General features: G+C 42.8%; 1 protein-coding gene across 1 annotated transcript in view; it reads left to right on the top strand.

Moving 5' to 3' along the window:
* The first annotated feature begins 305 nt into the window (after nucleotides 1-305).
* LOC147025884 (uncharacterized) overlaps nucleotides 306-24992 on the top strand; it is a 63955-nt gene continuing 39268 nt past the window's right edge. Inside the window, exons 1-2 of the mRNA XM_085883647.1 lie at nucleotides 306-1497; nucleotides 1863-1954. Of these exons, the coding sequence (XP_085739773.1) occupies nucleotides 816-1497; nucleotides 1863-1954 (774 nt within the window). The 5' untranslated portion in view covers nucleotides 306-815. The remainder of the gene's footprint in view (nucleotides 1498-1862; nucleotides 1955-24992) is intronic.

The raw sequence follows: 24992 nt of genomic DNA, 5'->3' as shown, positions 1-24992 counted from the left end.
TTGTCGTGAAATCTTTCAGTTTCGTGAAATCCTGAAAAAGCCGGCCGTCCGTGCGGGATGCGTGCGGCAGTCACGTGCTCCGCGCGCTAAGTTTGGCATCTCGCGCCTCGCCTCAAGGTGACCTCCCCTCATTCCCCCCCATGGGTCCTGGCATCGGACTCGAACGTGAAACGTGAAACGTTCGAGTTGAGATTGTGCGATTTCGTTATGTTCTCACTTCGTTTGGTGTTGCTGTTGTTGTCAAGCACACGGATCTTCGACGGTTGTCCAGGAAACCGAACTTCAAGTTGGCAAAAAAGTGCTAACCCGGTAACATGACCCACCATCTCATTCATCGGGGTCACTCGTTGTAACCCCTGAATGTCTGATCGCAGATGAGGACGTGCAACTCGCTTTCACTGCGCTTCAGGGACTGTGGAAACGGAGGGGGAGTCCGACGGAGTCACTCACAGAGGTGGGGCGTTCAATGAGGGAGTGGTAAAGCCCTTTTGGCGCTTCGTTCGCTCTTCCTGATCACGCACACAGCTGTCAGCTTGTATTTCAGCTTCCCAACAGCAAAGGGAGGAGAACACGTCGCGACTTCCTTTGGGTCTTTCAACAACTTGAACGAGCCTTGACTGTCGGACAAGTCACAATTTCAGGACAATCCCAGGTGAATGTTTATCTGACAGTGCAGTGTTCCTGAAAGGCTTCTGCTCGTCCTTCTCCTCATTGTGGAGACCCCTCTCTCTCTCTCTCTCTCTCTCTCTATCTCTCTCTCTCTCTCTCTCTCTCTCTCTCTCTCTCTATCTCTCTCTCTCTCTCTCTCCTCAACCATGTTGAAGATGGTGTTGCGAGACCGTATGGCAGCCTTTCTGGTGCTGTGTCTTGTTGGCGCATCCCTGCTGAGTACTCTCACACTAGCCCAGGATGACGAGACGGACGATGGGCGGGACGTCGACGACGCAGAGGATTTGGATATCTTTGAAGAGGAGAGATTTATGGGTGGAGCTGCTGAGGATCCTGATGGTGTGGGTGACGTCGAAACGGAAGTGCAGAAAGACATAAATTTCCATGAAGATCACGACAAGGAGGACGATGAGGAAGCTCAAGATCAGTGGGATGTCCAAGAAGAGTCTGTCGAGTCTGACGAAGATAAGGACGACGACGACGACGAAGCTGTGGATGAAGATTCGCTTGGAACCCAGGTGAATGCCGATGAGGTTGAAGAAAGCAGCGAGGGAAATGAGGGACTGGAAGAGGATGAGCAGGAGGACAATGCGGATGAGGAAACGCTGGAGCAGGAGGAGGAATCCGAAGACCTCAAGGAGCACTCTACTGGAGAACTGTCCAACGAACAAGAAAACGAGGAATGGATGGAGGAAAGTGAAACCCGAGGTGAAGGAGATGTTGAGGAGGATCAAGAGGTGGAGGATGATGATGAGGAGGAAGTGAAGGAAGACGAAAAAGAGGAAAAGCAAGAAGAGGGTGAAGTACTGGAGGAAATGAAGGAGGAAGGTGAGACCATGAGTGGTGGATATGTGTACATTGAGTGATTTAAATAATATGAGGTTGAGAAGCGATTACCTGGGACATTGAAAAAAAGGTTCGACGAACAAGGTGCTCACAATGTCCAAGACAGATCCCAAGGAAGCACTTAACGAGGTGTGCACAGCAATATAAAGCGCAGTTATATAATTTATTAACACGAGTAATTAAATAAATATATCGACATTGAGGAGGAACACACCTGGGCATGTATTGTGAGTATCTCGTCCGTTGGTATTGTTGAAGCTCCCTCGTAATTATCCCTTATAAATGAGCTTGGAATATATTTTTTTTTAAACATTAACCTCTTGGCCATTCATGTGACCGGTGTGCAGGTGTGCACACGTTACGTGCAGGTGAACGTGGAGGCGAAGAGGAGAAATCCTACGAAGAAGGCTCTCTTTGTAATATCTGCTCGTTGTGTCAGGTCAGCTCTACAGGATGTGTGGTGGAGATGTCGAGGAGGTTGTCATGTTGAGCGATGTCTGGGGCGAGTTGGGGGGTAAACGGTTGTCCTGTCTGCCAGCATTCATTGGTGGACATTGTAGACCCCATGATGTCTTTCGCGTAAGTGAAGGCGAGCTATCGCCGGCACCCCAAACAAATTTCAAATTATTGCTCTAACCTACAAAGGGGACAGCCATGCCCTCAGTCAATGATGCTATCGCGCAGCCTGGTGCTGCATATGAAAGAAGAAGAGGAAGAAGAATACAATGGCAATTGTTGATGCACTGACTATTCAGAAGTTTAACAATAGAAACAAAATAATAGTCATAGCAGACACATTGAGGCCGATTATTATTATTATTTTTTTTTAAATTGCAAATAATCAAATGTTAAATTTTAATTTTGATCAATGATAAATGTTAAAGAGAACATGTAGATTTCATTGTCACTTGTCAGTCCATTGTGACTCATTTGTGAGTCTACATTGTCTCATTCCTTCACGGCCCTCCAAACAAACGGAGCTCGATGAAACCCCACCCAGGTAGGTCCTCAACATATCGTCGCGGGTTCAATTCGAACCTGGGTCCAAATCCACTCCTGTACCAATTTGTGACGTGCGCAGGACCTGTAAAGCCTGAGGCATGGATCGAGAGATCTTAGAAGCCAAATATAAGGACTGCCCGCCTCACACTCATTGATGCAACAAGGCAACATCGTCGGTGAGGGATCTTGGACAATTTTGTTTTATCTTTGACTGCCGCACATTACACGACCGTCAACGACACCGTTTGCGTTAAACAATATGGCGATGAAGAAGGAATTCGGAAAGAGGATGAGAATGTAGTGTAGTAGATAGTAGAAAAATCGTGCAAATTATGATACAAGCATCAAATTTGGCATTTCTGTTCTGCAGGGCTTTCTGATCAAATCTGCCCAATTGGCCATTTGAAAATCCAAATTTTGAAAAATTTGAAGTCACAGCTGGCTGAAATTCTTAAAGCGCAAGTGAACATCCCAGACAGAGAACCAAGGGGAGATGCAGTCATTATTGATGGCTCAGCACTTATCAATGCCCTACCTCCCTCCACGCACTTCAAAGATATTTGATGACTATGCAAAAGAAGACATCATCCCAAAGGTGGAATCCTATGGTGCCAGGTACGAGAGGGTGGACGTAGTGTTTGATGTGTACAAGAAGTCAAGTCTGAAGTCCGAGGCAAGGTCGAAAAGGGGGCAAGGAATCAGAAGAAGAGTGACAGGAACCAGTAAGACCCCAAGTAACTGGAGAAGCTTTCTTCGAGATGACAGCAACAAGACTGAGCTGTTTCACTTCCTTGCGGAAAAGATGTGTGAAGCACAGACGACAAGCACAGTCATTGTCACAAAAGCAGAAGATGCCGTTAGCAACACAAGTAAGTCACTGGATGCTGTGTCTCCATGTTGTCATGAAGAAGCTGACACTCGAATATTTGTACATGACAGGGATGTAACGACGGATGGTAGCAAGACCATTATCATTAAAGCTAATGACATGGACGTACTTGTCATAGCAATATCTGTACTGCCATCCTTACAGGAACTAGGTCTTGAGAACATGTGGATTACCTTTGGCCAAGGAGCCAAGGCACGATGGATTCCAGTCCATGAGGTAGTTTCTGCAATAGGGCCTGATAAAGCGAGAGGGATTCCATACTTCCATGCGTTCACTGGATGTGACGCTGTGTCTGCCTTCCGTGGAAAAGGGAAGAAAACTGCATGGCAGACTTGGAACGTCTTTGATGATGTTTCTGAAACATTCACCAATCTCAGCCAGCATCCAACATTGATTCGACATCTTGACTTTTTTGAAGTTTCTTTTCTTTTTTCAAATTTTTCAAAATTTGGATTTTCAAATGGCCAATCAGGCAGATTTGATGAGAATCCCCTGGAGAACAAATGTGCCAAATTTGATGCCTGTATCATCATTTGCACGATTCCTCTCAAAAATTGCTGTTATCTACCCCACTAATGGTGAAAGCTCCAAACACTGTTGCTTTGGCACGAGTGCTGGTACGTCGTCTATGTCGTGCCAGGAGAAAGCTAAGCATCTGTGGGTCAATCCCTGTGTGGGATTGTGGGACATCTGTGGGACAGCAGAAACCAGATATTCGGCAAACATTCTTTGATGAGATAGATGAGCGAGCATGTCAGTAATTGGATAGCGAGGTAGTGGGGCAACTTAGCATAACAATTGTGCATTTTGTGAGGAAAGCACCAAATTTGGCACACTAGTTGCCAAACATATTATGAACAGATTTGGATATTGGGCCATCTCAAAATTTTTCATGGAAGTGGAAAATGGCTGCGACAGCCATCAGTGGCTAAATTTGAGATGGCCCAATATCCAAATCTGTTCATAATATGATAGGCTACTAGTGTGCCAAATTTGGTGCTTTCCTCACAAAATGCACAATTGTTATGCTATATTTAGCTAAGTTGCCCCACTAGGGGAAACACGACACTCAGGGCTGCCATTTCTGCTGCAGAGCGGAGTCGCAATAACTTGTTGTTTTGTGGTCACAGGTAATTCAGTTGTGCAATTGAAACAAGCATTGACTCCATACTCACCCAAACACACACCACCCCACACCACACCCAGTGCCTGGCATTGGCTTCGTGGTTAGGGTGGTGGCTTGGGATCCTAGGGTCCTGAGTTTGAGCCCCATTTCCTGCTGAATTAACACCAGGGAGTTGATTCAGCCCGTCATCGTTCTTAGGTCAGCCAAATGAGCACCAGTGTACTGGTAATTGGGGGCACTGCATCAGCGGCATAGCTGTGCCCCTAACCAATGATGCAGCCAAATAGACTCTACATGAAGGGAACCACACCCAGTAGGTACATGTCATTGTAATTCAAAGGCAGAGACTTTGTCATTTAAAGTGTTTATTACACAATGTACATAGAACAGCACTATTTTCTTGTTTCTGAAGGTTTGTTAAATGCAAGAAACAAAGGGCAGGTTCAGGCCACTCTCTGGTGGCAGGTTTAGACCTCTATATTGAACTTTCACGAAACATTTCTGGGCTTAAAAGTTCACAAAAGCTCCAAATATATATATATATATATATATATATATATATATATATATATATATATATATTTTAAAGCATGCTGCAGATGATGTTACACTACCACCAGAAGCAGCTGAAAGTGGAAGTTGAATTGGTCAATGAATTGCCCTGCACCGATTATTATCAGAGACTGCCGCACACGACACGATGATGCACGATTGTCACCGATAACTCGTCGTAAACTTTGAGGATGTTCATCTTTTACGACTGTCCCCGACACACCTGAAGACCTAGTGAACGACGACCGGTCGTCAACTGGCACACATTACATGATTATCAAAAACTGTCACCAACAATTTGTTTGCGGTGCATCGGCTAGTGTGTTGCGACCCGAAAACCACCGAGCGGTGTTTCCCACCAAATGACAGAAGAAGAATGCGACAACCACTGTAATAACAAAGAGCTTAATAATAATGATAATTGTAATATTTTAATGAACAATAGCTTAGACTATCTCTCGGGCCTCACTGTGGTTCTCTCTCTCTGGACTTTCTGGTGACACTTTATGTGTTCAATGGCATGTGGTGCCGCACTCGAGACATGCACGAAAATCTGCAGTTTACTTGTGCGGTACTTGCACTACAACTTACACCTTTCACGAATGTAATTTCACTGTTACCATTTGCTGTTACCTTGCAGCAGTGTGTCCTTTTGCACTTTGTGACGTTGTCCTTTCAGCATTTTAGGAATATGCAAAGGGAATTGTTTGTGCATGTGGAAAGGACATTTGGCCCAACCTATGCCTGTCATACATCACCAGTGCAACCAAAGCTAATATCCGAGGAGGACATTCCTGATGATTTTTGTCCCTCGCCCCTCCGACAAGGTCGGAGACGGGGGACATTAAAATGCACTCTGTCCAACCGACTGTCCGACCCATCATCCGTCCATGTACGTTTGTGTACACGATATTTCAAAAACCGTTGAACATTTAACTTTCATATTGCAGATATCTATTCCTCATGACATCTCAACCTAAATAGATCACGGTTGTGATTGCTTGAATTCTGTTGTCATGGCAACCACCTCGGTAATTTGGCTTGTGTACGATATCTGTGATTCTCGACGTGCCTTGTCTTGCTTCTTGTTAAGTATGGTGTGTGTGTGTGTGTGTGTGTGTGTGTGTGTGTGTGTGTGTGTGTGTGTGTGTGTGTGTGTGTGTGTGTGTGTGTGTGTGTGTGTGTGTGTGTGTGTGTGTGTGTGTGTGTGTGTGTGTGTGTGTGAGAGAGAGACACAACCACCAAAAAGGCAGAGGACATAGAGTGGAAGCTCCTTGTTGGTTCAAGAGTCAGTAAGTCACCACTATATTCGTTATTGGTGTGTGTCTTTCTGTGTTGGGTAGTCGATCTAGTCTACCCTTATTATCAGTATTTCGTCGATATGTTTGTCTGTCTGTCTGTATGTATGTCTGTTCGGTCCAGTGCTCCGTTAATACAATGGCGATTTTGATGAAACTTGGTTGGTAGGTTCATACCATGACCTCGTTATGTGCAAATGAGAACCGTTGCTATGGACCCATCTGTTGCCTAGCAACGGACCTTTGAAATTTTCAAAAAAAATCTCAAAAATTATTTTTTTCGAAAATCAAAAATCGGGCCAGGAGCGACTGTGGACAGTACATTCAGCCATATTGTCAAAAATTTCCAGCCGGATCCTATGAAAACTATCAGAGAAGATAGACTTTGAATGAACCCTGGTCGAAAACAATAAAAAAACGAAGTTCGTTATATCTCAGAGACAATGAGTCAGATATACATGAAACTGGTATGGTAGGTTTATGGTATGTCCGAGTTATGTGTGAGAAAGAACCGTTGCTATGGACGCTTTTGTTGGCTAGTAACGGCTGAAAAACGACTAAATTCGACTTGATAGACGACTGGCTTGTCTGTCTGTCTGTCTGTCTGTCTGGCTGTCTGTCTGTCTGTCCCGAGCATAGCTCCGTGGGTTATGATCCGATCCTGACAAAATTTTGGTGGGAGGTTTATATCATGATCTAGTTGTGTTTTCCTGAGAATGGGCATGCCACGCCCAAAAAAACGTGTTTTTTGGGGGTAGCCGATTTTAATTTGCATCTTCTCCGAGGGGGTTTGTCGAATTTGGCAGGGGTTTTGGTATTTGGTTAGCCCAATGGCACCTGCATAGCCCCAGGGAACTCGATTTTTCATTTTCGTCCCAAGGTCAAGGGCACAAGGTCACAAACTTAGAAAATTGCGAATTTTGACATAAAAATAATACAACCGTTCAAACTTTGAGAGCTAGGATGACAATATTTTTTTGTGCATAATCTTGAGGTCATTCCCCACCTAAAGTCTTGAAACCATTTTGCTCTATCTCAAACACCTTGCCCGTGGCGCCCCCTTCAAGTTTGTTTTTACGCTGATTTCATCAAAGTCTGGATAATCCGAGGAGTGCGAAATGCCATATAGCCTACATGACGTTATATTGTTCCTGGAATGTTCCAGAGGAAGTTTTGCACCAAAGGTCATAATCCTTGACCTTTGACCTTTAAAGTTCACAAAGGTCAAATTTTTAAAGTTGTGGGAATCGAACCGGGTTTTCGACCTTCGACGAACTAACTCCAATAAGCTATAGCACGTATCCCGTTTCCTTATTTTAATGTCCACAACATTGTTTTGTGACCTTTAAAGGTTATGCAAAGGTCAAATTTTGAAAGTTGTTGAACGAAACCGGGTTTTCGACATTTTGCAGCTAATAACCCGTCAATCGTACCACATCATGTTGATCATTTTTATAACTTGGTCAAACATTATCACATTGTCTCATCCTTGACTTCTGAAACAATCTACATCGTCAAATACCGCTCGTGAACCATCGTCGTCTTCAGACTTGTTTTCTGTTAAAATGGTTCACGTGGGAAACGAGATAAAGGTTGCTCAGAAAAGATCTCCACAAAAGTGCGAGTCTATAGAAATGTTATTTCAGGAAGTTCATGCAAATAATTCCATTTTGCTACAAGAAGACCGAAACAAAACAAAAATGTACAAATCTACATCTGGATAACAAGACTCAGCAGTGTAATGGTTTGAGCTCTACTCTGAGCCTGGGAGGTTGGGCGTTCAAACCCTGGTGGAGTCATACTAAAGACTTTAAAAATGGGTGTATGCTGCTTCCTTGCTTGATGCTCAGCATTTAAAAGGATAGAGCATGGAGAAACAATGCTGGGAAGGCAATGGCAAACCAACGCTCTGTAAAGACGGCGATACACACACATATATATATATATATATATATACATATACAAATACACATACATACATACATATACACACACAGATAAAAACTGAAGCGTATTAGGGAAGCACGTGTACCATGTATTAAGGAAGCACGTGTAACATGAAAATTCCACGTTCATTTATTCTTACACAAGTGTTGTCATGATGATACTGCATTGATAAAGCACTTGCTCTAATTAGAAAATCACGAACCAATCGAAAATGAAAAAAAACGTGTAACCTTTCCCTGAGAAAGAGAACATGAGAAATAATGTAGGAGATAGTAGAAAAATCGTGCAAATTATGATACAAACATCAAATTTGCCATATTTGCTCTCCAAGGGATTCTAATCAAATCTGCCCGATTGGCCATTTGAAAATCCAAATTTTGAAAAATTTGAAAAAAAAAAACATAAATTCAAAAAAAATTGAAGTCACAGCTGGCTGAAATTCTTGAAGCACAAGTGAACATCCCAGACAGAGAACCAAGGGGAGATGCAGTCATCATTGATGGCTCAGCACTTATCAATGCTCTACCTCCCTCCACGCACTTCAAAGATATTTGATGACTATGCTAAAGAAGACATCATCCCAAAGGTGGAATCCTATGGTGCCAGGTACGAGAGGGTGGACGTAGTGTTTGATGTGTACAAGAAGTCAAGTCTGAAGTCCGAGGCAAGGTAGAAAAGGGGGCATGGAATCAGAAGAAGAGTGACAGGAACCAGTAAGACCCCAAGTAACTGGAGAAGCTTTCTTCGAGATGACAGCAACAAGACTGAGCTGTTTCACTTCCTTGTGGAAAAGATGTGTGAAGCACAGACGACAAGCACAGTCATTGTCGCAAAAGGAGAAGATGCCGTTTGCAACACAAGGAAGTCACTGGATGCTGTGTCTCCATGTTGTCATGAAGAAGCTGACACTCGAATATTTGTACACGCCAAGGATGCAACGACGGATGGTAGCAAGTCCATTATCATGAAGGCTAATGACACGGACGTACGAGTCATAGCAATATCTGTACTGCCATCCTTACAGGAACTAGGTCTTGAGAACATGTGGATTGCCTTTGGCCAAGGAGCCAAGGCACGATGGATTCCAGTCCATGAGGTAGTTTCTGCAATGGGGCCTGATAAAGCGAGAGGGATCCCATACTTCCATGCGTTCACTGGATGTGACGTCGTGTCTGCCTTCCGAGGTAAAGGGAAGAAAACTACATGGCAGACTTGGAACGTCTTTGATGATGTTTCTGAAACATTCACCAATCTCAGCCAGCATCCAACATTGATTCGTGATCTTGACTTTTTTGAAGTTTTTTTTTTCTTCAAATTTTGGATTTTCAAATGGCCAATCAGGCAGATTTGATTAGAATCCCCTGGAGAGCAAATATGCCAAATTTGATGCTTGTATCATCATTTGCACGATTCCTCTCAAAAATTGCTGTTATCTGCCCCACTAAATCAAAACACAAGTTTATAAACATAAATCGTGGATGGACTGAGGACATTCATTTTTGTTTTGAACTTAGGACAGATAAACTGGTGTTTCTTCTAAGAGGAGTGTGGTCAGGTCAGGTATGGGAGCATGCGCCAGAGCAGCGCGTCGCTGCGTCCGCTTTTTGCCAGTATTCTAGGGGCCTCCGTCTTACCATCCCCCAGGCAGATGCCTGGCCCATCCCCATCTCCTTGAGATGGTGATCAACCTGCTGCAACCACGAGAAACGTGGTTGGCCCATCGGCCTCCTACACTCACGAGACTCCCTCGCTGAGAGAATCTGGTGAGGAGGATCAGCGTCAGGAAAACGAGCCACATGTCCATACAGCCGCAGCTGACACTCACGGACTATGCAGGTAACAAATGTTATTTGAGTCTCTTTCAGCAACCGCTCGTTGGACACAAAGGCTGACCAGCAATAGCCAAAGATTCTCTGAAGAGACCTGGTACCAAAGGAATTAAGTCTCTGTCTCAGATCCCTGGTCAGAGTCCAAGTCTCACATCCATAGAGCAAGACTGGAAGCACCAAGGACCTGAAGACTTGGACCTTTGTCCTTCCGTACAGGCAGCGGCAGCACCACACCCCAAGATCCAGTGAATCCATGACTTCTCAGGCCCGACCCAAACATCTGTTGACCTCTGGCTCACAGCCAGTAGAGACATGAATATCACTGCTAAGGTAAGTGGGTAAGTGAATCGCTCTGTGACCTCAACATCCTCACCACAAACAGATACAGACACAATAGCTGCATCCAAGATGTCATTGTAAGCCTAGACCTTGGTTTTGACCCAGGAAACCCATAATCCCAGTGGCCCCAACTCCTCATTCAGCACCTCGAGGGCCCCCAAAAGGATCTCCAAAGTCTCCACAAAGATGACTGCATCATCTGCGAAATCAAGGTCAGAGATCTTGACATTCCCAAACGACACACCACAGCTTGATCTCTCCGATATCCTCCCCAGAATCCAGTCCATAAAAGCACAGAAAAGTGTGTCGGCCAGCACACACCCCTGATGAACTTCAGTAACAATTGGAAATATGTTGGAGATGGTATCACCACATCTCACAGCACTCTCAGTATCTGAGTATAGTTCAGACATCAGATTGATCAGTATTATTGGCACCCCATGAAGACTAAGAATCCTCTAGAGGGCATCCAGATTTACTGAATCAAATGCTTTGCAGAGATCAACACAGGTTGCAAGTAGTCCTTGGTGAGACTCTCGTCTGCGTTCATTGAGGACTGAAGAGCAAGTTTATGGTCAATCGCTGATCTCTTTGGTGTAAATCCTGACTGCTCTGGGTGCTGGTGCTGAAGCAGATGGTGGCGAACCCGATCAAGAATTATTCGAGCAAAGACCTTGTCTGGCACTGAGAGCAGCGTCACCCCCTCAATAGTTGTTGCAGTCCTGGCGATCACCCTTCCCTTTCCATAGAGGGACAACAAGGCCCCTCTTTCAGTCAGTTGGGATGATGCCTGTGTTCCAGGCAGAGCACAGAACTGCATGTAATGACATGAGTGCAGCATTTCCACCAGTCTTGAGAAGTTCAGCATGAATGCGACAGATCCCAGGAGCTTTACCCCATTTCACCAGTTCACCACAACCTGTATTTCCACAAACAAAGGTGGATCACAGTTGATTGGAAGGTCAGCAATAGGGATAGTAACACCCCTGACATCCAACTCAACAGCTGGTGGATAAATCTTGTACAGCCAATCAACGCAACTGGCCCAGCGGGCCTTCTCCTCGGACTCCTCTGTCAATTGCCCTCCACCCTCCGCTCTCACTGCAGTACACTAAGGGGTCGGCTTTGAGGAGCGCAATGCGCAAATTCCCCTGTAAGCAGGACGAGAATCACTTGACCACAGGTGATGCTCTACCCCCTCACATATTCCTCGCACATAGGCCTCCTTGTCCACTCTCAGTGCACGTAGTTTTATGCCTCAACTCCCTGAACAGCTCAGCTCTGCCATTCATCCTGTGGTATCCAGTGACTCCAATCAGTGGTATCCAGTGTCTCTTGAGAGACAAAATTCTTGTTCACCCGACTGTGAGTTCCAAGACATCCACCGGCAACATCAAGGATGGTGGTCTTGAAGGCACTCCACAAATCTTCAGGATTCTTCAAAGCACTCAGACCCTCCCAAATCCCCACTTAGCCTGTTCACAAACTCCTCAGCTACCCTCTCATCCTTGAGTTTGCCAACATCCAGCCTAGGCTGGGATGGTACCATTCTCCCAGATTTAAGCTGCAACTTCAGAGTTGCTACCACAAGCCTGTGGTTGGTCTGAGCACTCCGGTTAACACTCTGCAGTTCTGGATCATCCTCCAGCGACGATCAATGAGCATATTGTCAATCTCTTTTACCACACCACCAGCATTGGAATACCAAGTCCAGCGATGAGCTTGTGGGAGCTGAAACCATGAACCAGCCACGCTAAGTCCATGACTTCTTGCAAAGTCAAGGAACTTAGTGTTATTCAGATTCACAGTTCCAGACCCATGGGGACCAACACTTGTCTCATATCTATCCCTATCAGTTCCAATCGATGCAATGAACTCCCCCAAGACTAGAAGAGTATCTCGCCTGGGGCACTGATCAACCAAAGACTCGAGCGTGGCATAGAATGCGTCCTTCACCTCAGTTGGAGCACACACAGAGACCAGAGAAAGGACACCCAAGGAGTGACGAATCCTTCGTCTCATAATACGCTCGTTGACCGGTGTTACTTCAATTACCATTGGAATCAGCTTATTGGACATAGCTACAGCATCTCCTTGGGCAGGGTAACCATCAGAGCGACCAGACCAATCGTAGGTGTCACCACCCACCATTATCTCGCCACTATCCAGTCTCTGAACCTCAGAGAGTGCTGCAATATCGATGTTGAAATGCTTGAGCTCAGCTGATAACAGAGACAGGTGATCATCCTCTCTTAGGGGTAGGACATTCCGGGCACCCATCCGAAGGGACCACCTCAGGTTAACCCAAGGAGACCGCCGTCTGTTGGACGACACCTCAGCACCACCCCGACACACACTACCGCAATCTAACTCGGGAAGGTTACCCCGTGGTTTTTCTTCTATCATCAAGGAGTGGGGGTCCCAAAGGATTTGCTCCAATCCCGTCATCCGTTGAGCTGTCCGGTGGAGGGCAGCTGCACAGGAGGTACTCTAACGGAGTGAGTTTTCAATTTATCTTCTTTCTGGTTTTCTTATGGTTTGCGGAGTGAAGGATTTCACGGTAGCCAGAGTGCAAATCCTTCCACCAACCTCCGAAAAAAAAGTAACCCAACTGCAGGAGGACGTCCGCAGACACAGTTGGGCACTACATATAGATGGCCGTTGGCTCACAAGGAGCTCCTCCGCCCTTTGACAGGTTTTGTTTTTAATCCTGCTGGGTGTCCATATCCAAACACCCTCCTCACCAGAAAACCTGGTGGGGGAGACAGTTTAGTCAGCGACAACCCGACCATGAAACAGGTTAGTACAGGTTTACATGATACCTGTAGCAAGTCACAGATCTGATCTGGCCTGACTTGAGTGTGACATGTGTTAAAATCACACATCCCTCATTCTCATTGCACATCACTGCTGCTAAATGTTAGTTTGCTACAACTTGTGGTTTTTCTTGTTGTAAAAATTTTGTGCTGTTCGAAACTTCAGGACCTTGAGAAAAATAGACTATGGTAGGCGAAGATGCCGACACTGTGTGTCGAGTAGTTAAACATTTATTCCAGAAAACCAAAAGCTACTACTACTGTACAAGGCGGTTGATGAAAATTCACCTATTTCTCAAGGTAACAAGGCCGATTGCTGAACAAGGCCATATCCAAAAATTGCAAGTTGTGAAGGACCATATTGTCCACAGCCTCGATAAACTTTTTTTTTTTTAACTTTTGATCGTGTTTCACATTCGTGGATGACAAAATGCCTGCAATTGTACAACATCAACTCCCAAATAATCAAACTGATTGAGAAAGTAATGGAGCTCTGGAACATCACATTTATATTACAGCACTCAGAAGGAAAAATCCAAATACCAGGGGTGAAGATATGACGCAGGATCTCCCCCCCCCCACCCATTGTTTTTTTGCACCAGGACCCACTGAGTTACCTCATTAATGACAAGGACACAGATACACCCTGATCTTTTCTACCCATGTTAACCCATTGACCATCCATCCATCCATTGGGACCATACTCTGTGCAGAGCGTTGGAGCAGTCTCCTTGGCTATTGGGCACAATCCTGGACGGGTCGCCACTCCGACACAGGATACCAGTAAGCTGGCGCTCATTTTTCCGACCTCGGAAGGGTGACTGGCAGAGTCAACCCCACCTGGTATTAATTCAACAGCCGAGTAGGATTTGAACTCAGGACCCAAGGATCCCAAGCCCACAACGCTAACCATGACTTCTTATAACCCATTATAACCAGCCTTATAACCCATTAACCCCCTCCCCAAAACGACTCCTTTCCAAATTTCCAATTGTTCCATCCTGAGAGTTTGTTTCTGTATCCATCTTGTCCACCTCGTGCATCCTCTCCTACCCCTCACTCCGACTCACATCCCTTATTTGTTGAAGTCTCTCTATTTTGTCCTTCAACCCTGCTGTTGCTGTGTTCCCTCCCACCCCCTGTTTCTTTTTCTACTGTTCCTTTTGTTCTTTCACATCCTTGATAGCATCTGCATATAAATCTTGGGGGAGGTGGACAGCCATGATGCCGAGCAGTATCATGTAGTGGTGTCACATCCTGAGACAGCTTTCCAGGCTGTCGTGTCTCACTTCATTGTGTAATGAGTCACTGTAGTTCTGCGCATTCATGGTTTTCCCATATTCAAGAAATCCCACAATCATTGAACCGTTCAAGCTTTCCTTATAATGGCCGAATCTTGAGGCTATTTCTTTTTTCTTCCATTGTTCGGGACAAAGAATGTCTCCACTCCGTGTTGCTTTGCTTTGACTGTGGCGTGAAATGATTGTCGTACATCTCATGAGTCATGATGTTCTCCAATAAATCATCTTTCCCTCTCTCTCCAGTGGCATTCCAGGTGGTCTATTACAATGGGCACACAAGTTCCCTTATGTTCACGCGTGAGGTCCTTTGATTCCGACCTTGCACTAACCTCATTAGATTTCAAGTGTAAATGACTTGTTGTTTCCACACTTGCAACATTGACATCCAATTCTTCTACAATTTCAAAACAATGTTTCCTTGAGGAACAGTTGTTGGTTACATATGATAATGCTCAAGATCAATCACTAAGATCACAACTATTTTTGAATTCACGGCGGCATTTAAATACACGACTACGTGAAAGACATGTAATGTCTGGTGCAGACAGTCTAATGTGAATTTCACCGACTTGGATGTTTTTCTTCATAAGCAATATGATGATGCACCACTGTTCCACAGCACATGTGCCTTTGTTGGTTGCCATATTGGTTTTACCCAGATTGCTTTGACCAGAATTTAGGTCACCACCTGCATAACCTGCTCAGGGTCTACATTATCATTGCAAAAAATTTCAACATTCACCTTTTATTTTTATACGTACTGTCCTGCAATAGAAAGTCCATGCCAACTTTGAAGAGCCCTCAAACATCCTCCTCCATCCTTTTGCTCAGTATACTGAACATTTTTGATTTGAATTGCCTGCTCAACCATCAACCTGGGAGGTTTCTGGTGTGGACTTTCATCACACGAACATATTGTTACGGGTTTCGGGGTCGACAGGGAGGTCTCATGAGGGGGTTTCTTGGATCCGCTTCCCTGACCTCTGAACCTGAAGCCACCAAGCCAGAAATAACTCTGTGGCTCCACGGGTTGCTAGGCAACTGTGGACACCGGTTGGGACAACTATCTTGAGCAGGGTCCTCACACCCAGCGTCGTGTTACCTAACCTGGTGAGCTAGTTATCTCAACTGGGGAACCGTGCTGTCAACATCTCACATCTATTTAAATATTAGGTAAGGCTAAGCAAAACCATAGGTGGGGGCTATGGTGGGCGTTGCGAATCAGTGGGGTACAACATCCAATGTAATTAGTATGAACATGACATCAAACCAATGAAGGAAAAAATAACCGGGCAGGTTTGTAATAGTTTACCAACGGTTCAAAGAGGCACCATATTTACAGGCACAGTTATTTACACGCAAATATTCACAAGGCATGTAACAGACATTAGAAATACAAGAAGCATCTTAACGTCGTTCTAGGGACAGACAGGCACATCACACACACGTAGAGAGAGAGAAAAGTAGAGAGGAAAGTAGAGAAAGAGATTGTGGCTTTGGGTCGGCTCTTTGCTCACCCTACGCAAACAGGTGGGTCTGCATCGGTCCAAAGTGAAGGGTAGGGAAGGGAAATGTGAGTGGTGTGTTGGTGCGGCATGTCGTCAATGTAGTATGTATATTGGCACTGCACCTGAGGATTTCGTGCTGCCATTTGTCCTCAGAACTCTTTGGTCAGACTTGGTCAGTGCACTCATCCATGCAATAACTTGGGCAGCAGGTTCGATTGGCAGCTTGTGGTTCTTCCGACAGCCTGTGGCTCAGCAGACAGCAGCTCAGCAGCAATAAGGCAGCGGAAAGGCAGTTTGCCAGATGGTAGCGGCTTGTGGTTCATCAGACAGACTGACCACAGACAGTTCGTTTGCTCGCTCGGCTTATATTGAGCTTGGAGCGAGGCACCACAAAGGCGCTTGAGGCACACACACTTACTTGCTAGTTATACATTTACATTGGCCCAGCACATCGGCTCTCCCATGTCGGCATGCCCGAACCATGTCCCGAGAGCATTTTTGTCAGCATTTTTGACAGAAGTGTTGAACATGCAGAAACTACCTCGCCCAATGATGGACAAAAGCTTTGTATGTGGTCAGGAACTCAGGTGTGGAAGGACTTTGCACGATGGAGGATGCCCAGTTGGTGACTGGCTTTGGAGGCCAGCTTGGAAATGTGGTTTTCCCAGGAAAGATCATGGCAGTTAATGAGACCCAGAAGCTTGATTGAAAGGACTTCTTCCAGAGGATTGTTTGAAAAAGTAGATTGGGGGGGCGGGGGGTTCCAGAGAGTCCTTTTGGAGAGACAGTGAGAGTGTGAGATTTCTCAGGGTTGAAAGATATGTTCCACAAGTTGAACCAGCTTGTGATTTTTTTCCAGATATGCGGAGAGTGAAGCATCTGCTGCTTGCCGATTTGAGGGATGACAGATGGTACAGCAGAGCGTGGAGTCATCAGCAAAGAGATAAAGAGGATTTTCCAGAGAGTCAGAGAGATCATTGATGAAATCCAGAAAACGAACAGGGCCCAGAACGCTGCCTTGAGGAACAACAGCCTGGACAGGAAGAGGGGATGAGAGAACTCCATTAAGGGCCACACGTTGGCTGTGGCAGGAGAGGAAGTCTGTGAGCCAGAGTGGAGATGTCCTTGGATAACATCGGAAGAGAGTTTGGTGAGCAGAGCAGGGTGCAAGACCGAATCGAAGCCATGCAATAATGTCTGGAGAGTTGGCTCTGATTTCCTGTCTGGCATTGAGGATCTTCATCCATTGTTGGGAGAGCAGAAGCAGCATAACCAGGGTAGAGTGACCTGGTCTGAATCCAAATTGTTGATCGGAAATCAAGCTATTGGAGAAGGATTTAATGTCTGAAGTGATGATGGATTCCATAACCTTGTTGATGATTGGAAGAAGGCTGATTGGTCTGCAGTTGTTGGGGATTCACAAAGGCGGTGCAAAGGGATTCGCCACCCAAAGGACACAGATTTTAACATACATCCGAGGGTATTGTTTCGTACCTTGTAGACGAATACACATTCTAATAGTACGTACTTTGTAGATACGCTCATCTTCTTAATGCACTTTAGAGACGGGTTCGCATGATTTTTTTCAAATTAGGTTCTCCAATAAGTACCAGCAGAAATGGATTGGTACTCATGAAAAAAAATTTTTTGTCAGCTTCGATCATGCTTGTCTGCTTTCCCAATCACCACTCTGATTTTTAATGCACCTCTCAATTTTGTATGCATCTTCCTCCTCTGTACGTGGTCTCTCGGAACATTGACTCCAGACGAGACTCACAAACCGCGCTTTTTTCATTCTGGACGATCCTCAGCCTCCTCTTCGTTCGCACGTTCTCCTTCAATATATATATATATATATATATATATATATATATATATATATATATATATATATATATATATAATTTTTTTTTAATCTTAAAAGTTATAAACTTACAATATAGCTTATACATTATATAGTTATAATTTGTAAACTTAATTTTGTATCTTTAAATTTTGAAATCACTGTAAATCAATGATCAGAATTATCACGGAATAATCTTCTCTACACTCGATGAGAAAAACCATCCATCAAAAGCCTCTGTTGTGCCGGTACGCTGTTGATCTTTCTGAGCATCTTTGAAGCACGCATTTAGTTTTTTCTTTTACATTTTTTTTTACCATGCATGAGTACCTGAGTACCAGTTATGTGAACCACTGTTTATAGACGTACTCACTACTCACATTATTAATACTACATCCTTTTGGGATATAATTGCATTGTAATACTGTCGTACCTAGTTTATAGACTTACTCGGTTCAAAAAGACAACGTGTAATACTGGTGAATGACAGATTTTAACATCCATCCGAAGGGACGGCAACGCATTTATGAATCAGCCTGCCTGTGAAACACCTGGACGACAGTTTATAACTTGGTCGAGATTCGAACCCAGGTTAGATAGCTTTGAGGTGAATGTGCGCACCTCCAGTCAAGGCCATCCTGCCAGTCCACCCTCGCCTCTGGCTGGGGTAATAAACACCATGCTACAAGAGAGATCGACCTCAATCTTCAGACAATCAGTATACACAGCCATGACCGGTGTAGCAGGCAAGATTAAGCCCCTGCCAAACTATACCCGGGTAGAGTCTGGTCGAGGCCAAAATATATCCCGGGGTATAAAACAGCCCAGGCTGGTTTATACATCGGGGTATATTTTGGCCTCGACCAGACTATACCCCACTCGTCCATATTATACCCCCTTGTGTTCTTCATAAATAAGTCTGTATTTCATTTGGTGTCGGAGCACTTCAATGTTTTAACTTGTGTTTAGATATATGTTTTGTTAGATCATTTCTCAATAAACTATGTACAAGATTCAGGTTTAGATAATTTATTTGCCAAACATGTTCAACATATCCATTTATATTGAATGAAAATGTCAATAAAATAAACAATCATTAAATATACATATAAATGGTTGGATATTTGGGTAAACTTTAGAGGATATATATGTTGGAACCATTTTGTGTTGTAGTTTATAATAGAGTTTTAATTATTGAAGTGTAAAAAGATCTGGAACTTTGAGAATATTTAGCTTTTTAAAAATTGGGTCTGTGTGAGCATAATATTTTTGTTTTGTGACAATACAAATGGCTTTCTTTTGAAGAATAAATAACTTTTGGATTTGGAAAACCCACACCAAAATACCATAATTAAACTGAGGCAAAAGTAATGCATTGTATAAAGTAATTAGAGTATGTTGTGGCAAATCATGTTTCAATTAATTTATAATCCCGATATTTTCCGAAATTTTACTTAAGAGCTTTGGGGTTTGAGATCTAAATGTCAGATTCTTGTCAATCAGGATGCCAAGAAAATTGAAACAGTTTGTTGGCTGTATTGGAGATTCACCAAATTTTAAAAGTTGGTGAATCGTGTTGCAATAACATGTGTTTCATTTTTGATAAATTCACGGATAGCTTATTTGTACCAAGCAAATCATATATTTTATTCAGCTCATGATTCATTGTAGTCTGCACTTGATTCGTTTGCAATGGCATTCAAGCGATTACAATTGTGTATTGTAGTGGATAAGGTTGTGTCATCAGCGTGTGAAATAAAATCAAAAACTCAATACTGTATCCTTGAATATTTTGTGTCTGAGTCAGGGGGTATAATCTGGCTTTGGGGGGTACGAAATAGCCTAGCCTAAATAATACCCCGTGGTATAATCTGGACTAGCTCAGACTATACCCATGGTATAAAACGGACTTGCTCACTTTAACCGTGGGTATAGTCTGGGCAGGAGGTATATCTTGGGCTGTTACACCGGAATGACTTCATATTTTGTGTTACTTGTGCTGTAACCAATGAAAGCTCTTTTTCAGCAGCACGTTTGCAGCTTCCGTTGGACTGGTTTCCATCCCTGCCAGGTTAGGGTTAGGTCATTATCTCTTCTCCTGGAACAGGCTTTCAGACGTGCCCAGACCTGCCATTTCCCACAGGCATCAAAATCCGTCAAGCCTTTTACACCTGTTGCCATAACATCTGCTTAAATCTTTGTACTTCTCTGAAACTTAACATCCTGCTCTGAACATTTTAAACCATTATCTTATATCTTCTGCATATTGTACTATCTATCATCCTATTTCAACCAACTTCACATCAATGTTCCAAATTTCTATTTGTGGTGTGTTTGCTTCATTAGCAGTCTCTTTATATACTCTGAAGATATTCATCCTGATAATTTAGATCAATATCAATGACTGACTTGTACAAAACAGTGGAAAGTCCATTAGTACCATTCACCCATCCCCGCTCCCTCACCACTACTCCTCAACCTCCCAACTCCATCCCATCTTTGTTCCCCCTCCAAACCTGAAGGCATCAATCTCCTCCCCACTTCAAGCTTTCAAACCCCGTCCCCAACCCTCCCCTCCCCAGCATCCTCACCGCCCACCCCTACCTTATAGTTCTCAAGCCCCCCACCCCAAACCTCAACACCCACTCCAAACTCAGTCCCATCTTTGCTTTATCACCACCCTCCTTCTCTAAACCCCAACTCTGTCCTCCCCTTCTTTCCCGCTCATGAAAGCAAATGGTCATTCCCACATCGAAACAGCAGAATATTTAACGCTTTCCCCTCCCCTATCATGCCCTCACTGACTTCACAGTCACCTGGCCAACTCACAATCCTGTGAGATATGCAAAAACCCCGTTCCATTGGAACTCTTAAGTGACCATGAGCAGGCAAATTGTGCCATTAAATGACCTGAAACCAATTACCTTCTTCCTGATGCATATCCTGAATTCACATCATAAAAAGTAAATAATGATGGATGTTTTCTTTCACAATGTCGCAAAATTCCCAGAAGTCCTCAGACAAAGACATGGGTTTTTTGCTCCCTGGTTGAGTTGTTTCGGAGAAAATAGTCGGAAATAATAGTAAAGACCCATGTAAACTCCATGGTAAAATCTCTGCTTTACAGATTTATTTTGCTCAAAATCATTTTAACTGTCGCTTTAGTTTTACACTGAAGGGAAAACTTATAGGGAGGGCAGGGAGATTGTGAATATTTCAGCTCCGAAGAGGTCTTTGGCTTCACATTTCACCAAAATGGCGGCCATTTGTTTTTTTTTCAACAGGTTGAAGTTGTGGGTGAAGTCAGGCAAGCTGTCCAACCAATAGGTGGAACAGAATGTTACACAAAGATGGACGGAGAGATGAACAAGCATGTTGTTATCTAAATTGATACTTGTGAGCCATCTGCATGAAAAAGGACTAAAGGCATGCAATATCTTTCTATATTTGTCAATAATATTTGTCTGTTCACCTGATTTATAATCATGGTATGAAAAATTGTACACCACCGGTCGAAAGTTTTAGAACACCCCCATTTTTCCAGTTTTTACTGAAATTTAAGCAGTTCAAGTCCAGTGAATAACCTGAAATGGTACAAAGCTAAAGGCCCGGTCACACCTTGACGTTTTAGCCAGCGATGGCAACGTATTAAAATGTATCTAAAACGCTGGCTTACGTTGAACTTTTGATGTTTTTTTTTAAAGATTCGGACGTATTCATAGCGACTTGGTCTTATGTATAACGCATTGGTAACGGACACAGAACGTTTCGTTGTGTTATAGATAACTTATACCAACGAATGCTGAACCTGTTGTCGGCCTACACAACCGATGCCCAACGATAGTCTAACTTAGGCATAGCGCGTTGCACGCATCGCCGACGATGTCGTGACGTAGCCTATTAAAAGGCTGACACACAACGATTCGAATCATAACTGCCGTAGAAATGGAAGTGACAACAACGCGGTCACACCTTGGCGATCTTGCCAGCGTATGCCGACCTAAGAAAAATGTGTCTAAAACGTTGGGGGCACGTCAAATACGGTATGAGTAAGTTTGGTATACGTGAGTAGAACGCTAAAGTATGCTATCATACGTCGTAGTAAGTAGAGTACGTCAAGAAATTTTAAACATGTTCAAAATTTTACAACGTACTCGGCGTATGACACACGTTCCGCATGCGATGGGGATAAGTTTTACACACGATATGTGGACGCTTACACACGTCCACAAAGGCTACTTATAAGCTACTCATAAGTCGAAACACGTCGCGGTAATGTCTTTTTTACGCGAAACTTATTTCTAACTTATGTTTGACGTGCTTTGAACCAATTCTTTATGTAGTCCCAACACACATCGACGTATGTAGACGTATTCCAATGACGTCTTCCGGTCGACAAAAAAAATAAATTAACGTGTTTCTAGCTTACAACTGCCATATAAAGACGTGTTCCCAGCGGTTTTGGGAATTGGCATATAAAAATGCTGCTCATAAAAGGGGAAGCTAACAGTGTTTTCGAGTCCTTTTTGAGTCGATGTCCATGTCAGCAGTAACAGTATCAGTATTAGTATTAGTATTAGTATTAGTAGTAGTTTGTTCATGTTGGCAGTAGTAGGTGAGTGTGAGGGGGAGGGTGTGGATTATGATGGATCGTCCTTGCGTTTAACGATTTAAATGATATGATAAACTCAACGATTTAAATGGCTGCATCTCCACTATTGAAAGTAGACGCTTGCGCTCAACAATTGGATTTTTTTTACACTCAACGACTTTTAAACGGTACCACTCAACTATTTTCATTGTTTACAATGAACGATTTAAATTGCTGTCACTCGTCTTTGTTTTTTGACGCTGGGGTTTTGAAATTTGAAGCGTTTCTTCTGAACGTGTTAAAACGCTCAAACTCGACTATTTTAAATAGACGCTGCCGATGGACAATTGGAATCATAGCCAAGCTAGACATCGAAGTGTGAATATCCTCGTCATGCCGAAGAAAAGTTTGAAGAATGCTGCAAATAAGTGTCCTGGCCGTGGCCGTGGACACTGACGCAAGGACGATCCATTATACTGACGTCTTTCAGCCTATGAGTAACTTAAAAGTAACGTCTATCGATGTGTGGCAACGATCGCGTAACGTGCCAACAACACGTTAATCATAGGTTAGAAATAAGTTTCGGGTACGCTAAACATTACCTCAGCGTGTCTCAACTTATGATTAACTTACAAGTAGCATGTGTTGACGTCTGTCAACGATCGCAGACCGTGCATACAGCTTGTGGCCAGCGTAGCGGAACGTGTGAGTCATACGCCGGCATATGTCGTGAAATTTCAAGCATGAAAAAATTTGAGGACAACCAAAAAGTACAACGTTTAAAGCCAACGTACAACGACGTATGGCAGTGTTTTTCAGCGTGCTCTCAATGTTATCAAAACTTACCCATAACGTATTCAACGTGTGCCAGCGTTTTAGAAAAAAAATTCAAAAATCGGCATACGTTGGCTAAAGCGTCAAGGTGTGACCAGGCCTTAAGTGGTAAACTGCCAGAGGTTAAAAAAAGGTTAGGTTACCAAAAACTGAAAAATAATGTAAATTTCAGAGTTGTTAAAAAAAGCCTTTTCAGGGAAAAAATAATGGGTTAGCAACTGCAGCTGTTCTACAGCAATGGAAGTAAATTAAGCCTTGAAAGTTGATGCAAACATTTCCTACAGGTGTCCCAACTTTTGTTGATTAGTTACAAACCGTCTGTCTGTATAAAAGCAGTGTTGGAACAGACTGTGTTGCTGCTCCCTCTGAAGCATTATTTGGACAATATTGCACTGCAGGAAGTAGTATATTGCTATCATAATGGTGAGAAAAATACAATTAACAAAGGAAGACAGACAGACCATTATCTATCAATCTCTATACTATTGCTAAAACTCTCATCATGTGTATATATATATATATACATATATATATATATACATACATATATATAAAAAATATATATATATACATATATATATATATATATATAAATATAAATATATAAAAAAATATATATATATATATATATATATATATATATATATGTATATGTATATGTATATATATATGTATATATATATATATATATATATATATATATATGTATATATATATATATATATGTATATATATATGTATATATATATGTATATATCTATATATCTATATATATATATATATATTTGAATGTATGTATGTATGTTCCTGAAATACAGCTAAAACTGTCCCAACTTTTGTTGATTAGTTACAAACCGTCTGTCTGTATAAAAGCAGTGTTGGAACAGACTGTGTTGCTGCACCCTCTGAAGCATTATTTGGACAATATTGCACTGCAGGAAGTAGTATATTGCTATCATAATGGTGAGAAAAATACAATTAACAAAGGAAGACAGACAGACCATTATCTATCAATCTCTATACTATTGCTAACTCTCATCATGTGTATATATATATATATATATATATATATATATATATATATATATATATATATATATATATATATATTTGAATGTATGTATGTATGTTCCTGAAATACAGCCAAAACGGTACACGATAGCGCAAACATTTTAGTGCCACCTTACTCACCATTCTCCTGCAGTGTGCAGTATCAAGTTTCGTCCAAATCAGGCAACGAAAAAAAAATAAAAAGCAATTTCCGATTCAGTCAAGTACTCTTCGGAAGTATTTGGTCAATGCAAACAACCTCAGCGGTATAGTTCGCTGGAGCTATCATTTTTTTTTTATTCTTGAAATGATTTATTTAAAAATCTCAAACATTTAATATCGACAAAGAATGGTTTATTTTTAAGCATAAAATAAACATCACCATTTTGATCTAATACTTCCATGTTCATTAAGAAATAAAATTGTGTTTAGAAGATTACGCACAATAATTTCTTCGACTTTCTTTTCTCCGGTTTTTTTTTTCACATTGACGCGCAATATCAAGTTTCATTCAAATCGGGCAACGAAAAAAATTGTTAAAAAATCAATTCC

This window comes from Eptatretus burgeri, chromosome 5 (assembly GCF_056783735.1).
Source record: "Eptatretus burgeri isolate ZD-2024b chromosome 5, Ebu_testis_v1, whole genome shotgun sequence".
Lineage (NCBI taxonomy): Eukaryota > Metazoa > Chordata > Myxini > Myxiniformes > Myxinidae > Eptatretus > Eptatretus burgeri.
Note: the sequence above shows the minus strand (reverse complement) of the source record. Positions and strands in the feature narration are given on the sequence as shown.